The sequence below is a fragment of the Bison bison genome, unplaced genomic scaffold (assembly GCF_000754665.1).
Source record: "Bison bison bison isolate TAMUID 2011002044 unplaced genomic scaffold, Bison_UMD1.0 scf7180017864064, whole genome shotgun sequence".
In the NCBI taxonomy this organism is placed as follows: Eukaryota; Metazoa; Chordata; class Mammalia; order Artiodactyla; family Bovidae; genus Bison; species Bison bison.
Window position 1 is genome coordinate 1,730,370 of NW_011494636.1, and position 13,101 is coordinate 1,743,470.

At 37.5% G+C, this 13,101-nt stretch overlaps 1 protein-coding gene across 1 annotated transcript in view; it reads left to right on the plus strand.

Annotated features, from left to right (window-relative positions):
* FH (fumarate hydratase) overlaps positions 1-9,307 on the plus strand; it is a 27,315-nt gene extending 18,008 nt beyond the window's left edge. Inside the window, exons 6-10 of the mRNA XM_010836686.1 lie at positions 1,465-1,630; positions 3,461-3,664; positions 4,412-4,539; positions 6,300-6,453; positions 8,939-9,307. Of these exons, the coding sequence (XP_010834988.1) occupies positions 1,465-1,630; positions 3,461-3,664; positions 4,412-4,539; positions 6,300-6,453; positions 8,939-9,081 (795 nt within the window). The 3' untranslated portion in view covers positions 9,082-9,307. The remainder of the gene's footprint in view (positions 1-1,464; positions 1,631-3,460; positions 3,665-4,411; positions 4,540-6,299; positions 6,454-8,938) is intronic.
* The last annotated feature ends 3,794 nt before the right edge of the window (positions 9,308-13,101 follow it).

The following is a 13,101-nucleotide window of genomic DNA, read 5'->3' on the forward strand; positions in this document are numbered from 1 at the left end:
ATCAGTCCTTCCAATGAACACCCAGGACTGATTTCCTTTAGAATGGACGAGTGGGATCTCCTTGCAGTCCAAGGGACTCTCAAGAGTCTTCTCCAACACCACAGTTCAAAAGCATCAATTCTTCAGCACTCAGCCTTCTTCACAGTCCAACTCTCACATCCACACATGACCACAGGAAAAACCATAGCCTTGACTAGACGGACCTTTGTTAGCAAAGTAATGTCTCTGCTTTTGAATATAATGTCTAGGTTGGTCATACCTTTCCTTCCAAGGAGTAAGCATCTTTTAATTTCATGGCTGCAGTCACCATCTGCAGTGATTTTGGCTCTACCATACATAAGTTCTAAGGAGATACAGTATCTGTTTTTGAAACTTTTGAGTATCTCTCTGGTTTCTAGTTTTTTTCCTGTTTTTTTTGAGTGTTACATGTAGGAAAACCATTATGTGCTAAAGTCCATTTGGGCCATGACTAAGCTTCCTATGTAAAATCATCATTCTTTGTGACAGAAAGTTAGATTTTTCTGTTTATCTTACCAGAGGTATTTATACTTGCTTTTATTGAAATAGTCTTTTGAGTTTCTTGAGTGTAATTTTTTCTCTAATAAAATGTATTCCTTAAGTGAATCCACCTGGTATATATGTAAGTGATATTAGATCAGGTGGAAAGAAGTTGTATCTTCTAAAAAGTGTTTTCTTTAGAGCAGTGTGAAATCCCAGTACTAATCAAAAGTATTCATGGTGTTTCAGTGTTGTTAGATAGGGTAAAGAAAAGATAGATTGAGTGTAACCGTATATCCTGGCTTGCTCAGTTGAGTTCTAGTTTATGCCCTCTGTCCTTGCATAGTTCTTACTTAATAGGGCCCTTGCTGTGTTTCAAACATGATGATTTCTGTGGTTACTTTACTTAAAGTATGTTGTACTTTGGGAAGCAGTGTGGCATTCATAGCAGAATTAAAATGCATCATGAAGCTACCCAGGGTCTTACTCTAACCTGTTACCTTCTTAGGCTGTTCAATAAGTCACTTAGCTTCTTGAGAGCTTCAAATTCCACGTCAGGTTTTTTAACTGAAATTGTCTTAAGGAGATTCAGTTTTTTTCTTTCTTCAAGTTATTTGAAATGCACCAACAAAATAAATCATTTGCATATAAACCAATAATTTAATGTAGTAAAGTTGTGTTTTTTTACGTTTATTTCCTGTGTTGGTTTTCTATTAAAAGAGTAGTTTATAGTTTATAGGTAGGGTGCATGTTGTTATCAGTGGCATGGCCTACCTGATAGGTTTCTAAATGCCCTTTCACCCTTGTACATTGCTTATCATATACATTAATGTAATTGCCACTTGAGTAGCTTCTAATTTTGTACCTGAGATGTGTTTTTTAAAAACTTATATTCAATGCAGTTAGAGTGACTTACATGCCATTAGGAAATTGTGTACTCTCACCTTAATTTCTTTATTTTTTCAGGAATTTAGCGGTTATGTTCAACAAGTGAAATATGCAACAACAAGAATAAAAGCTGCCATGCCAAGAATTTATGAGCTCGCTGCTGGGGGCACTGCTGTTGGCACTGGTTTAAATACTAGAATTGGCTTTGCAGAAAAGGTTGCTGCAAAAGTGGCTGCTCTCACAGGTAGGTGATAACATGGCTTACTACTTATTACCATTAGACCAGTCTGTGTTTTTCTGGGTGTTTCTGCTTTGAATTCTTACAGATTTAAAGTTAGAAATAATACTTCCCCATCAGTCATCTACTTTGTGTCTGTTTTAGAAGTTGTGATATTAATCCTTATCCAGTATTCCATCTGTAAGTTCATATAACATGTAATTATTAAAATCTATTAGTGCTAATTTCATTTACTATCTGGTAGTATTCAATTATTTTCCATTTAAAGCTGTTGTAGGCTTCCCTGGTGGCTCAGTTGGTAAAGAACCTGACTGCGATGTAGGAAACCTGGGTGTGATCCCTGGGTTGGGAAGATCCCCTGGAGAAGGAAATGGCAACCCACTCCAGTAATTTTGCCTGGGAAATCCCATGGACAGAGGGTCCTGGTGGGCTACAGTCTATAGGGTTGCAAGAGTCACATGACTTAGCAATTAAATCACCACTAAAGCTGTTTTGAATACTTGTTTTCAAAGTAGGAAGAATCAAATGATTGGTGAGAAATTCATTTGAATAACAAGTATGTTAGAGATTGACTGGCTTAATTTCTTTTTTCCCTATGGCATACTGTGACATTTCTTTGAATTAATGACCTTTTTGAAGGTCTCAATAATAGTAACTGTTACTAGAGCTGTTGTCTCCAGAAAACTCTTATTAACATGCAGATCTTAACAGAGAGTACAGATAATTCTACATTTCTTATTATTGCTTACTAGCAGAGATTTGACTTTTAATTAAACTTTAATCAGTGAGAATTGTAATATGGGGTCTAGAATATGTAGATGTTTAAAAATTTGAACATGGGAGCGACTGAGAATGTCTAGTTCATTTTGACTTCCTGATCTCACAGAGGAGCTTGTAGGTCCTGGCTAGAGAACAGAATGCATGTGTGCTCAGCCACTTCAGTAGTGTCTTTTGCGAGTCCGTGGACTCTAGCCCACCCGGCTTCTCTGTCCATGGGATTTCCCAGGCAGGAATACTGGAGTGGTTTGCCATGCCTTCCTCCAGAGGCTCTTCTCGACCCAGGGATCAAACTTGTAGTTCTTACATCTCCTTCATTGGCAGGCATGTTTTTACCACTAGCGCCACCTGAAAAGCCCAGAGAAGAGACTGCTGCTGCTGCTGCTGCTGCTGTGTCGCTTTAGTCGTGTCCGACTCTGTGCGACCCCATAGATGGCAGCCAACCAGGCTTCCCGTCCCTGGGATCCTCCAGGCAAGAACACTGGAGTGGGTTGCCATTTCCTTCTCCAATGCGTGAAAGTGAAAAGTGAAAGTGAAGTCGCTCAGTCGTGTCCGACTCTAGCGACCCCATGGACTGCAGCCTACCAGGCTCCTCCGTCCATGGGATTTTCTAGGTGAAAGTAATGGAGTGGGGTGCCATTGCCTTCTCCAAGAGAAGAGAGTAGGATGCCTCAAATGGGGGGAAAATTGTACTAGGAAAGGAGTTCGGAATCGAGTGGAGTGAATTTTACCTACTTTTCATCTTTACTCACGGCATCATACACATGTGTTTGCAATAGCAGAATGATTTTTCATTTAGTATTTTATATTTCTTTCAACATTTATTGTGCTTGTTTTATCTTTTAAATGTGGTAGTATCATTAGATTCCTTCTACTCCTCAGGACATCTTGAAGAAATGTAGAGAAAGCTTGAGTCTTAAGCATTTCTTTCTGAAGTTAAATTTTTATTCTGTTTTTGCTTATGTTCATATACTGACAGTTTCTGTTTAACTTGCTGATATTAGAAAAATGTTTAATTTTACCTGTTAACTCATACAGGTTATTGATTTTTTTCTTCAGGCTTACCTTTTGTCACAGCTCCAAATAAGTTTGAAGCTCTGGCTGCTCATGATGCTTTGGTTGAACTCAGTGGAGCCATGAATACTACTGCTTGCAGTCTGATGAAGATCGCAAATGATATTCGTTTTCTGGGTTCTGGTCCTCGCTCAGGACTGGGAGAACTAATTTTGCCTGAAAATGAACCAGGAAGCAGTATCATGCCAGGTAATCATGTAGCTGGCTCCCAGGTGGCTCATTGGTAAAGAATATACCTGCCAAGCAGGAGATGCAGGTTTGATCCCTGGGTCAAGAACATCCCCTGGAGAAGAAAATGGCAACCCACTTTAGTATTCTTGTCTGGAAAATTCCATGGATAGATGAGCTTGGTGCACTACAGTCTGTGGGGTCGCAACTAGTTTGACATGACTTAGTAACTAAACAACAACAATCACCACATAGCTGATAAATGTTAGAACTGAAACTTGATTAGAACCCAGGCATTCTCATCTACAAAGCACGGCTGTTTTAGTTTAACATGATCTGTAAGTAGATGGGGACGTATGTGGCACACTTGTTTCAGAATGTGCTTAGGGCTGCCTTTGATCAGAACTTCTGGGAGTATCACCAACAATATAGGAGAAAACAATTTTAGTTAGTATCGTGTATTCTGATTTCCATATTAGAAAATGTGTAAATAGTTCTTTCACAACCCAAAGCAAATAGAATTCTAGAACAGGCTATTAAAGTGATCTTAATGGGTTGAATAAAAAGAATTATATCACATGTCTCTTATTTCATTTTTTGCTTTGGGCTTTGGCCATTGAGGTATGGGAGGCCACACAGATATGGTTGGGGCCTTGCTTTATTATATGTCTTGCTTTGTCTTTCCTTCTTTTCTTGTTTATTTGATCTAAAACCTAATTTTAACTCATACTTGAATCCATCGGTGTGCTCGATGTGGTTTTCTTGAAGGAAAGGTGAACCCCACCCAGTGTGAAGCAATGACCATGGTTGCAGCCCAAGTCATGGGGAATCATGTCGCTGTTACCGTTGGAGGCAGCAATGGACATTTTGAGTTGAATGTTTTCAAGCCAATGATGGTAAGTTTTTGATTTTTAATGCCTTTGACCCAAAGCTAGTTGTCTTGGTTTTTGTCTTTCATAAAGATTTCTTAAAGTATTAGGTGTTAAGATAATATGAGTAGCAGTTGGAAGTCAAGCATATATTAATGTTAGAAGATTAATCCTGGATATTTAATTAGGTGACTTTTAGCTTAAGTAATTGATGGTTTGCTTTTTATAACAGGAAGAAAAATTCTGAAAGTGGGTTATAGGTTTCTTTCTTGTCCCTAGCCACTGGGGATGCCAACTGCTAGAAATAAGTTCTAGTTCCTCAGTTAATAAACAGAGGAAAGAAAGAAACTCTGCCTCCATTCTGTCTCCTTCTTACTGCTGCTTTCTTCCTCTCCAAATTCAGCTGTTGTAAAGGAATGCCCACTCTCACTTGCATATGCACTGCAGTTGGGCTTCCACACTTGCACTTGTATTTGAATTGTTTTTGTAGCACTGTTGAGTCCAACAGACATGCCACGGCTCTTAACTGCCATCTGACCTAGACTTGTCCCTTGAGACACTTTTGTCCTTGGTTTATTCAGTAATTTCTATCTAGTTCTCTTTCCTTTCTCTCTCAAGACTTTGATTGGTCTTACTCTTCCATACACCTTGAAAACATTGTGTCCACTCAATGTTCAAATCTGTTCTATTTCCTTCATCTTTGTGAAGATGGAACAAAATGGCATCATCTTTTATCCAGTTTCCCCAACTTCAGATAATGGAACTGTTACCTATTAGAGTCCTCTATTTGTGTGAAGTGTTATATCTAAATATATATTAAAGGCTTATTTGTAGTTTGTATCTGATGTAAAGTCTGATTTTAATTTGATAAGAACATGCAACTGACAAATATTATGTTTATTCATTCACTGTATTCATTAAATATTGACTGAGTACTAGTCTGTGTCAGGCACTGTCCTGGTTGCTAGTGATAGAGCAATGAACAAAACAAATTTTTTTGCCCTTATGTGATATGCACTCTAGTGGAAAATAGAAGACAGACAAAAGGACATCTCATATCAAAAAGCTTTTCCTTTCAGGTCAGATTCCAAACAGTTAACACCAGCTGCCTGGCAGATACATGTGCATAACATTAAATGTCTTGCAGTTTTTTTTTAAAAGATCTGTTTTGTTTTTAATAGTAAGTCGAGATAATCAACATTTGCGATATAATAAAGTTGTTAGTATCAAATTAAACCTTGGAAGTTCTGTGTGAGTCCACTGTTGGAAGTACTGTTTTCAGACCCTGGGATTTTAGACCAGAGAGATTAGGATGTGGATATATATTTATTTTAATATATGTTGGAAATGTCACAAAAAATGCTAAAACAAACTAACATGCTGATCATTAAGAACTGAGAAGCCCTGGCTTCACTCATTGCCTCACACACACGCTGAACTTTACAACCTCTGACTATTTCAGTTCTCTCCATCAGTAGAACTTCATCAACTCCTACAACTGGAATTTATTTTCTTTCTCTGCGTTCTTTAACATTTCATACCTGTATTTTATAATACCACAGACTATCTCGTGCTTTAGTTTTTTTGTGTTTATGCCTTTTCACCTCTTAAAAAAGCACTTCTCTGTCCTCAAATGTTTATAGTTTCTTTCATATTTTTTGGGGGTATGATTTCTTACAGGTTGTAAGAGTGCTATATGTTAATTGAATTATATTCATATATGAACTAGCAAATATGTTATCGAACAAAGAAAAAAGCTAGGCTTAATAAATCTGTCTCTCTCTCAGATTAAAAATGTGTTACACTCAGCCCGACTGCTGGGGGATGCATCGGTTTCCTTCACAGAAAACTGCGTGGTGGGAATCCAGGCCAACACAGAAAGGATTAGCAAGCTGATGAATGAGTCCCTAATGTTGGTGACAGCTCTTAATCCTCACATAGGTATGCGTTTAAAGAATAACAATGTCATTTTGAATATACAGTTTAAAAGCTGAGAAAGTTTTAAGAGACTAAGACTACTGGATCAATGTTAGTGAACAACAGATTTCTTTTGAACATTGTCTTAAAGACATTTTGAATTGTGTTGAAAGATGCTATATATATTATTTATAACCTTTATGGTGTAATATTTCTTTCAAAAACTTGATTGATTATACTTCATTTTATTTGAAATGTGGCAAGTTCAGAAGTAGAACTTAAAGCTTATTTTAATCTTAATAGGATTTAGATACTATGGGACATTAAATTCAGATACTAAATATCCTCTCAGTTTGTATTGTTGGGACTTGCTGACTAACAACACTGAACGAACTCATTTTTCTACCTTGTCTAGATGCTACTATACTTTTGTTGTTGTTGTTTTATTCAACTCAGAAATGGATTCAATTAAAAAAAAAAAAGGGTTATGTATGCATTTCTTATAGGGAAAGGGGGGAAATATTTTGTCTAAAACTGTGGCTTTTGTGTTGCAGGCCTTTTCCAGATTTATAAATATTTCATTATATAGATTCAAACTTGTTAACTTGGATTATAGATCGACCATAATGATCCCTGTTAAATACACTATTTTAACTCATAGATTTTGAGGCACTCACTGCTTTATGTTATAATGTATTAAAAGCCTTTTCCCACCATTTCCTTACTGCTGAGCTGAGGGTTTTGTACATTAGAACAAGTTATGATGCAGTCTTTTGGTGTGATATGAGTACTTTTTTAAAAAAGTCTTTAATAATCTTATACTTTCAAGGCTGATTTTATATCTTGGCTTCATGTCAAACTATAATTTCAGTCTTATAAAGTTAGAGCTCATGACTGCTGCAGGTAGCTGTGAACCCAATATACTGTCTGTTTTTGGAATAGTATGAAAATTGGCAATAATACTGGGTTCTTTTGAAATTATTGTACCTTAGCATTCAGCTAGAGAGATGTACAGAGGAACCCAAAGGTTCATGGGAGAAATGTTTCATCATGTTTATATTCCAGAATTTGTTACTAAAATGTTTAAATTAGAGATACTCCTAAAGCAGAATGATTGATATCTTTCTTTGAGTCAGTTTAATGTGAGGTAAAGGCCATTCAAGGATAAGTGGGCAAAAGCACGCCTGACTGGTGACAAAGCATGAGCCTTACAACTCCACATCATGGGTTCTGATTGTGCTCATTATGTATAACAGGTAGTCATGTTTTTGGGACTTGAATGAAAACTGAAAGGGTTAGCATAATGCATAGACTTTAATGTCATTATTAACGTTAATGTCATTATTAACATTAAAGTATGGAATGTCTAATATTAACCCCAAAGGTTTAACATGAGAATTCTTTCAAAGTTAGTTTGATCAGTAAATGCCCATTTCAACATGTTTAGCATTCAGTGTTAATTTTGTATTAACTATGTCCATAATGTTTTATAGGTAGATTAATTGATACTATGAGTAACATCTTATACGTGGTTGATAATCACACATGACACATAACATTTTGTAGGTGGTTAATAACTGCACATGACACATAACATTTTTAAAAAATATTTATTTGGCTGCACATCTTGCTTAGTGGATAATCATTGCAGACTTCTCTTTGTTCATACCCCTCTAATCTTGTTTTTTTTTCCTCCTTCATTGGTTTCATTTTTGTTAATTTCTCTTCTTTCTGGTTTTTGCCTTTTTAAAAAAATTACATTAAATCAAGATAACCAGAATTGCCCTGCCTCTATTAATTTTAAAAGCAAATAACTTTGATGTAAACAGTAGACCTGTGACCTCTTGTGCAAGTATATGTTTGTCTGAAACTTCCCTACTTGTACTGTGTACCGTCTGAAAAGAGTGGAGAACAGAAAGAGATGCTGGAAGCTCTGAAGGTGTGTGTCTCCTCAGAGCCCTGCCTGCTCCTCCCTCATTGTGAGAGGACTCTCCTCTCTTTTCCCTCTTAGAGCCCTTTACCTTTACCACAGTTCCTGGTCGTGCAGTCCTGTATTTTTTGTACTGCTGCAGCACTAAGCTTATTAATGCTTTGTTAGAAAGATAATTATTTTTGGTTAAACATACTATTGAAACAGCACATTTATACTACCCAGATGTAGACTTCTATGTGTTGGTGCTACATGTGTATGTGTGTGTTTGTGTGTGTAGAGAGAGATGTCTTATGTGTATATATTTTCCCCCTTATGAAAATATCTGTATTAGTGAGCATTTCAGTTTAGGGACACATCTTATAGAATGTGAGGTACGTATTACTTAAGAAAAGTGAAGAAAGGTTTTATTCTGTGTAAGAAGTGACAGCTATCAAGATAACCCACTGCTAAATATTTTTAAGATTAAAAAATGTTTACTTAAGAGGTTGGTAGCATCAAATAAATAATAATGATTACTCTTGCTTTAGAAAACCAAGTTTCACTACTAACTCCTATGTCACCTTTTAATTTCTTCAGGGTATGACAAAGCCGCCAAGATCGCCAAGACTGCACACAAAAATGGATCAACCTTAAAGGCAACTGCTATTGAACTTGGCTATCTCACTGCAGAGCAGTTTGATGAGTGGGTAAAACCGAAGGACATGCTTGGTCCAAAGTGATTTAAATAAATGTATAATAAAAATGATTATGTCATATAAAATAAAAAGTGATACAGACTCCTTATATTTCTCAAACAAAAATGGATAAATATGAAAGAAAATCGCTATTGAACTTGACTGTCTCTAGCAGAGCAGTTTGGTCAGTGTATAAAACCCCAGGACATGCTAGGTCCAAAATGAATTTTAAAAGTGTCAAATAAAATCACTAAATTATATAAAATCAAAAGGAAAACAGACTTATTTTTCTTCTATCTTAGTTGACATAGTTGAATCTGTGATTTTTGTGCATGGGTGTTTACCATTTCAGATGTTTTGTAAGAGGCATATGAATTTTTAGAGTTTTCATTTTTTTAGTTGGTGTTGTTTTAAACAAATTTTCTTATAGTAAAAAAAGTACCTGTGACCTCATTCCCAAGTTATGTCTTCAGACATCTTTTATTTTCCTGTAATTTGGGAGCATAAGCTGACCAAGCTTTTGCCCTCCTAAGTGAGAATGTGAGTCTGTGTGTGTGTGTGTGTGTGTGTGCATGCATATATAAAGAATATTTATATACATACGTATATAAGATAACAGGTTAGATTAACAAAATTAAGAAATATACCTATGTGCTAATTGCACAGATACACACACACCTCCTGTTCTTATTTGAATTATCATAGACTGAAAAGACTATGAGTCAAAAACTATAGGACATGGATTAGATTAGAAAGGACAAGGGATGCAAGCAGGAAGCTTGGAAATAAAGGGAGGCTGTCATGAAAGAGAGTCTTGCCCATCATCTCTCTGCAACAGTGCGAGGATTTTTCCACAGGTAGCTTCAACCTTAGGGAATTTTGAATTAGCAGTTCTAGGGAGATCCAGTGGAGAAGACAATGGCACCCCACTCCAGTACTCTTGCCTGGAGAATCCCATGGATGGAGGAGCCTGGTAGGCTGTAGTCCGTGGGGTCGCTAAGAGTCGGACATGACTGAGCAACTTCACTTTCACTTTTCACTTTCATGCATTGGAGAAGGAAATGGCAATCCACTCCAGTGTTCTTGCCTGGAGAATCCCAGGGATGGGGGAGCCTGGTGGGCTGCCGTCTATGGGGTCACACAGAGTCAGACATGACTGAAGCGACTTAGCAGCAGCCGCAGCAGCAGGGAGATCCAGGTTAAGCTGATTTAAGCTTGAAACTGAAGGCTTCCTTTAAAATAGACCTAACCTCAATTATGTAGGGAGTTGGAGCAATTTGGTTTTTTTCCGCCTCCTACATGTATAATAGAGTCCTGGGTTGGGAAGATTCCGTGGAGGAGGGCACAGCAGCCCACTTGAGTATTCTTACCTGTAGAATTCCATGGACAGAGGAGCCTGGTGGGCTACAGTCCATGGGGTCAGAAAGAGTCAGACATGACTGAGCAACTAGGTACACACACATGTATATAAAATTACGAAGACCCACTACTTAAAGCATCTTGTCTGTAAGTAGTATTCTATCAAGTATCTTTAAAAAACAGTGGATACTTACCCTTGATAAGTATTTCTTGGAAAAACAGTCTTATTTATTAACACCAACTCCCCAGTGGTATTTAGAGGGTAGCATAGATGGCATTTAAAAGCATAATTAAAATTCTAATGTTAATATGCCAATTGTATCTCAATTTTTAAAAGTTGTAGAAGCATTGTGATGAAAAAATGAAATTACAATCTTATAACTAATTTCTTAGGCCTGAGTGGGTATTCTTTTCATTACTATGAAAGGGATTTCAAACCGTTTAGTGGAAGTGTTGAGCCCATGGATTCTTTTAGCCCATGCAGCATTGTTCTCAGCAGTGTTTTTCACATGGCGATGATGATGTGATCTTGTACAGTTTGATTTCCTACAGCCTATTTGGTTTAAAAAGAAAGATTTTCATTGGGAAAAAATCAAACAAAATCAGATTGTACCCGTAACTCAATAACCAGACTGGCAACTGAATGCTATTTTGCCTTGGAGGACATCCTCAATCTAAACAGGCCAGTATTTGAGGGCTCAACGAGAAACATAACCACTTACGTAATAAAGATAACAGTAGATCAAGTCTGTAGCCTCCAACAGTCTCTGTATGGCTGTCTACTATATGCTAGCATATTATGAGCCATCGTGAAAGCTTTGAGCTGAAACCTCTGTGTGATGTAAGTGAAGTTTAAAACACTGGACTTTCTGATGAAATCCTAAATAAGGGTTTTAGAATTCTCTGTGAGAGGGTCGTGCTGAAAATCAACTTCAGGATTTGTACACTTGGGACAATGTTGTCTCACAAGACATTTGGCAGGTGTCCAGAGAAATTTTTGGTTACAACTGAGAAAGGGTGCTACTGGTATCTAGTAGGTGAAAGTCAGAGATGCTGCTGAACATCCTGTAATACACAGGACAAACCCCAAAATCCCCAAGGGACTTTCCACTCCCCAGATGTCAGTAGTGGTGAAACTGAGAAACTTAAACCCCAGAGCTATTATTTCTGGAGATGCTCACCGGTGAGTTCAGTTAGGCTTCACTGCTTGTGTATATGTATATCTTGGCATCGCAGAGACTTTATTAAACCATGAGGTATCTCAGATGTGAGCATGAACAGAAAAAGGTTAATGAACCATTAACTGATCACAGTGCTCACTCCTTGGAATGACCTACTCCCAGCAGGGTGTCCAAGAGTTTGTCCTGGATAACCATGATGATGGGGGAGTGGTAGTCAAGAATTTACAAAAATGGCAAATAAATATGTTTTAAGGTGGAGACAAACTCAATCCATTGATCCTGGTTAGCAGATATATAGAATGACAGGCAAACAAATTTCAAAGGAAAAAAGTCATGGGACTTAAGAACTGATCAGACTGAAACAACACCAACCTTGCCACGCAGACACAAAAGGGAAGTTCATAGAAAGCCATGGGCCAGATTTACTCATTTAACTGTTTTGTTTGGTTGACAGAAAAAATACGCTTTCACAAGAACTTATGAGAATATTTTATACCCAAGTATATTTTAAAGATCATGCTTCAGTATGGCTATGTTATTTGTCTTGCAGTGTTCTTTTGCCTTACCGCAGCAAGAAATATTTGAGAGACAAATTTAATGTTTTTTAAAAGATACTAAGATTAAAACTTCTTGATAAGGTAAAATGAATTAGGTTTTTTTTTTTTTTTTAAACCATTAAATTGGCCATTTAGCAACTGGCTTTGAGCAACTAACCTAGAGCTACTTCCATCTGGAATCTGAGTGAGATAAAAGAAGCTGCTGATCACTGTCTGCCATTTGTGATGCCAAGAAGCAAAGAGTCAAGACCACAATACAACTGTGTGAAGCCAGGCAGTCGAGGACATTGTCTTGGTGTATCTTGTGATTAACCTGAGATACTGGCTGACACTTGACCCTGTTCTTCAGAGCTTCCACAAAAGACATAATTATGGCTATCCAGCCGCAGGGCAGGGTGCTGAGTACCAAAAGAGCTCATTAAAGTCTATTTGCTGTATTGGCATCAAGCGTGTTGTTTAGTCAGTAAGTTGTGTCTGACTCTTTTGTGACCCCGTGGACCGTAGCCCACCAAGCACCTCTGTCCATGGGATTTCCCAGGCGAGAATACTGGAATGTGTTGCCATTTCCTCCTCCAGGGGATCTTCCCGACCCAGGGATCAAACCAGTGTCTGCTGCATTGGCAGGCAGATTCTTTACCACGGAACCACCTGGGAAGCCTGAGCATCAGACATACTCATTGATAAACCTATGGGATCCAGGATTGAGAAGACCTCTGTGTCTAGGATTAAGGGGTAGAAGATAATGAAATATGGTTCCTACATATAGCACTACTCTAATAGGTGAGCCTTCTCTTTAAGAATTTGTGGTCAAGTGTGCTTATTTTTTGCCTCAATCAGATGAGAAAGGGATTTAGAATGAAGACTTTTCAATGGAAACTACTCATTTTCATCAATAATTTGGGGCTATTCATATCAAGACATTTAAACAAAGGAAATCTGAAGCTGTAAAAGAGAATGGCCAAGGAAGA